The sequence below is a fragment of the Mesitornis unicolor genome, unplaced genomic scaffold, assembly GCF_000695765.1.
Source record: "Mesitornis unicolor isolate BGI_N332 unplaced genomic scaffold, ASM69576v1 scaffold53837, whole genome shotgun sequence".
Classification (NCBI taxonomy): domain Eukaryota; kingdom Metazoa; phylum Chordata; class Aves; order Mesitornithiformes; family Mesitornithidae; genus Mesitornis; species Mesitornis unicolor.
In genome coordinates this window covers 53923-58602 of record NW_010195425.1, presented here as the reverse complement: position 1 = coordinate 58602, position 4680 = coordinate 53923, and the positions used below count along the sequence as shown (strand labels likewise).

General features: G+C 42.8%; 1 protein-coding gene across 1 annotated transcript in view; it reads right to left on the bottom strand.

Annotated features, from left to right (window-relative positions):
* Positions 1 to 2790: 2790 nt before the first annotated feature.
* Positions 2791 to 4680, bottom strand: part of LOC104543471 (glutamate receptor ionotropic, NMDA 2B-like) — a gene marked incomplete at its 3' end in the record, with an annotated part of 49537 nt that continues 47647 nt past the window's right edge. Inside the window, exon 2 of the mRNA XM_010188091.1 lies at positions 2791 to 3389. Coding sequence (XP_010186393.1) covers positions 2791 to 3389 — 599 coding nt within the window. The remainder of the gene's footprint in view (positions 3390 to 4680) is intronic.

Genomic DNA, 4680 nt, shown 5'->3' with positions numbered 1-4680 from the left:
TAACCGAGATACACAAAGCATTTCAGGAGAAGTGTAAAGCTTAGCACAAAGTAAATTTAAGCGAGTTCAATTGGACTTGAAGTTATGAACACAGATTGCAGCCATTAATCTCCATAGCTTTTGGTTCAGTGAGGTGAAGTCATATATTCATATCTGCTTCTTTCCACATCTTGTCCCTATCTCTACCTTTCCCCCTGCTCAGATTCCAGACTGTGAGGCTGAGCTTGAAGCTACCACATTTCTATTGAACTTCTGTATTTCTAAAAGTAATGGCTTATTTTGGACACCACTAGCTTTTATAAATCAAAAGATACCTGAAAGTAATTTCACTTAAACAGAAATCTAAGCACCCAGCTCACTGAAGTAAGACTTTTTAACCATCTAACTCCGAAGTTCAGAGAGGGTGGAAATATTTGGCGGGGGGGGGCGAGTAGTACTCTCAGACTGGCAGAGCACAGGCCAGCTCCATGCAAGGCAAAGTGAAGATTTGCACCGTGGTCACAGAAGCAACTGCAGCACAGTTTAATTATTTCTGAGCTAGCTCAGGTGCCTGCAGCAATTTAGGCAGTGGCAGAACGGAACTTGGCATGAACTAATTGACTCTGCTTCTCAGTGAGACCGATGTAGCAAACTAAGCTGGGTATATCTACATATATCTGCAGTCATTCCTGTGAATGTTGTACCCAAAGCAGACAAGGGAGAAGGAACAGCATGATTTGGGCCGTGAAGATGAGAAGAAAGCTAGTATCTTCAAAAGTGACAAGAACTACTTTCATGTGGGGTGCCCAGGCTTCAGGGCATATCTACACTGCACAACAATACTGTCATATCGAGACACTCGAGAGTCTCTGAGCTGGCGACTTCTATGCAATGCAAAGAAGCGCTATGCAGAGAGATTATGCTGGGTCCTTGAAACAGCGTAGCTGTATGGGTATATTGTTATGCATAGGCTAATACAGTGTCGATAGAACTAATTAGCAGGAAGTCTCTGCAGAATGCTGCATCACATAGCAGGGGACAACATTTTGTTTTCTATATAACTGGTGAAAAGAACCAATACATATTTGTATTGTGCTTCCTCCTCCTCCCCCCCAATGTCCCCAAAATCCCCATTCTTTTGGGAAGGTGGATTGATCCTGCCTTGATTCTGCTTCTGGTAACTTTGTATATATTAAATATATATTACCTGCTTAATCATTCCAGAGATGACTCAAAAGAGCAGCAGAAAACACCCCCTACCCCTAAGCCTATCTGGGAAGGAAACTGGTGAAAGCTTTGGGCACCTTTGGTGATTCTGAGTCTTGCAGACAGCAAAAAGCAGTATAGGAAAGAGGACATAAAGGCAAGTAATATGCCAACATATAGAGACAAAGAAAAAATAGCAGAGAGCATTATGGATAATATAATGAGTCAAAGAAGAGACTTTTCTTTCAGTCTTCAACTTTCAGGCAAAGCAAAGTCCACCTTCTTGTCCACCAGTCCCTCTATCTGCCTAGCACAGTTGACAGTGAGAGGTCACAGCACGCAAACCAATCTATCTCAGTTATACTGTCCCCTGATTCATCATGACAAATAAGCAATGATGCTGAGCTCTGTGAGGCCACCTCTCCTAACAGCTACTGCCTGGATTCCCCTTGTCCTAACCCCAAAGGGACCAACCTGCCCAAGGAATTCATGTGTAAAACATTGGAGAATGACAGCTGAGCAGGTCGGGGGGCATCTGGCTAATTGCAGATCCCATGTCTAATTATCTGGGTTGCTTAGAGACACACTAAAACTCCAGCTGGGACAAAAAGGAAGATCTGGTAATCAGAGTGCTGTTCTAGAGGCTGTTCCACCACAGGCTTCCTCTATGACCTTAAACAGGCATCTTAGCACTGTTTCTTAAGAAAATCTGAATCTGGATCAAAAAAAGATGTTTATTCAAATAGGTTTTCCATATTTTTAAATGCCCTTTAACGTCTAGAAAAACATACAGTTCTGAGGGATGTGCCTAGGCTCTCTGCATAATGTGCAGAAAAGAGAATGGGGCCCAAAACACACAGCAGACAATGGCCAAGGAGGTGCCAATGAGCAAGATGATAGCAAATGTCCTCCTCTTTGAGTTAAACTGAATCCTTAAGGCACCCAAGGGCTTTAAAGGTTTCCAATATAAAGCAGGAGCTGAGCAGAGTTGTTGACTCTAACTCTTTTTGCAGCTCTAATTCTTTACATCTCTTTGCACTTCCTTCTCTCCTGTAATTCATGGCTTCTGGACAGCAGAAGGACACTTGGTCCTCAAACAGCAGGTGCCTCGAAAATATTCCAGGTGGGTTACACAACCATCATCTACAAAGGACACCCATTCACATATTGCTGGTGCCTGGAACAGAACCTGGTGCCTTCTAGATTTTAATACTAACTTCCCCACTGCTTGCAGCAAGAACCCACCTGAGAGTTACAGACCCATTCATGCAAAGACACTTCAGGAAGTACAGGGCTGTTACAAAAGCAAAATTTTGTGCATTGAGGAGCACACTCAAATTTTTGCACTCTACCTTCATTGTTCCTTTTCCTCATGCTGGCTTGCCCCCTGTGTTGTATGGAAGCTTTCTAAGGGGGTGACAGTACTGGCACTGATGACGCACAGCAATGTGGGTCCCAACATCAGCAAGCTCGCCTCCCCTTGCCCAGGTCCTAGCCAACACTGCCCGCTGCCCCAGAGCACCACATCCCATAGCAGAATTATTCTGTTCTCAGAGGTCTTCTCTGACCCCTTTTTTGTAAGGCTTGCCCAGCCCCTTCCCTTACCTGTTGAGCATGTTGGACTGGTAAATCCTTTTTTCCTGGGTGTTGTAACAGCTGCTCTTGGGCTCAGGGATGAAGCTGTGTTCAGACAGCATATCAGAAGCAGCCGTGGTGATTATGGCTATTCCATCCCTCACTCTGGCAGGAAGACCGTAGTCCCATTCATCATATGAGACAGAAATGAGCCCAGTGGGGAACTCGGATGGCACTGTGTCTGTATCCCCTGCCACCAGGCTGGGCACGATCCACGTGTAACCATAGCCTGTCAGACCCACAGAGTTGGCCACCTCAAAAATGTAGGTGGCCTCTTCCTTTGTGCAGTAGAGGAGGATAACAGGGCTTTGGAGCTTCTTGAGCTGGTTCTGGATCTTTGAGTCCCCATCGTCCAGGGACATGTCCAACAGAAGGACCTCCTCCAGTTCCCAACCCACAAAGCTGTGTTCAATGGTACTGCGGATCTTGTTCACAAAGTCCTGGTAACCAGGGAAGTAAGTAGTGACAATGGAGAAGATGTACCAGTCATATTCTTCCATGATGTTGAGCATGACAGAGGCTTGTTGTTCTATTGATGGGCCAAACTGGAAGAACATGGATGACTCATCCTAGAATAGGAAGTCAAAGAGAGGAAGAGAGAGAAAAAGAAAACAAGAATAGGTCAAAGAAAATAAACAGCATACCTAGTCAGCCCATTGAGCATGGAGGGGGAGGCGCATAGTCAGAATCTTATGGTTCATATCTTGGCCAGAGCTTAAGGATTTTTAACTTTTAAAATTTTAAAATTTAAGTGAAGCAAGTGAGAAGAAAGTAAAAGCCTTTTTATGACCAGCTGTCCTTACTTTATTTTTAAAGGCAGGTTGCCAAAATTACTTAAAGGTTTCAAATTTTAGACATGATTCTAACAGACAGGGAACAAGTGGTACACAAGTGAGGACAGAAAAAGATAATATGTACAAAATATTCCGTGGCTGCAGAAATTAAAAGCTTTAATCCTGGCATTATCATAACCTTACATGTAGTATAAACAGAATACACGGCAGCTTTGGTATTGATTTACTTTGGGACACTCTAGTTTGAGTATCCAGACCAAAGTACAACTAGAGTAGGCAAAACCATTGGACACAAATAGCAGTGAGAACCTCCACTGCAAACTCCTCTCAAAGCAAGCAGTAGCACCGAGTGCTACAACTGTGAAGGCTCAGTCTCAGAACAACATAAAACATACTAAAACAGAAAAATTAAAATTCTAAACTACCATGGGGTTTGTTTGTATCACGTTTTAGAGGAATGTCAGCTCAATATTTCTCTTGGTATTGCTTTCATATCCTACCATACCAAGTTTATCTTTGCAAGAATCAGAATTTGTACCACTTTATAACCTCCAAGACTCCAAGGGAGTTTTGTACAGATCTCTGTTCTCCAATGGCATAATGTAAAACCCTTTTGTCCTGGGATTTCACAAGATACCAGGCTTTCAATTTGTGATGGATTCAGTAAAATCCAAATCCCCGTTTTTTGCCCAATTCATGATCTTCTATCTTTTTAAATCAACCGCAAACTCCCACTAACTTCTGTAGAGTAGGATTAGATCACAAAAAAACCCAACCCACACCCAAAAAATGCAGAATTAAAGTATATCTTTCTGTAAAGATTCCCATTATAATAATAAAGTTCTCAAATCCAACCACTTTTAGGAACGAGATAGTAACCCCACTTTCTTTCAGTAATCAGAAGAGCTGAAACAGAAATACGAAAGGAGGTAGTCAGGAGTTGTAGACCTGGGGAAACTCATTGTACAAATGCCTCAAGAAATTACCTTAAGATATTCACAGTTAGAACAAGTCTCTACCAAATTCACTTTCCTACAGCCTGGCTGGTAAAGCTGTTTTTCAGCAG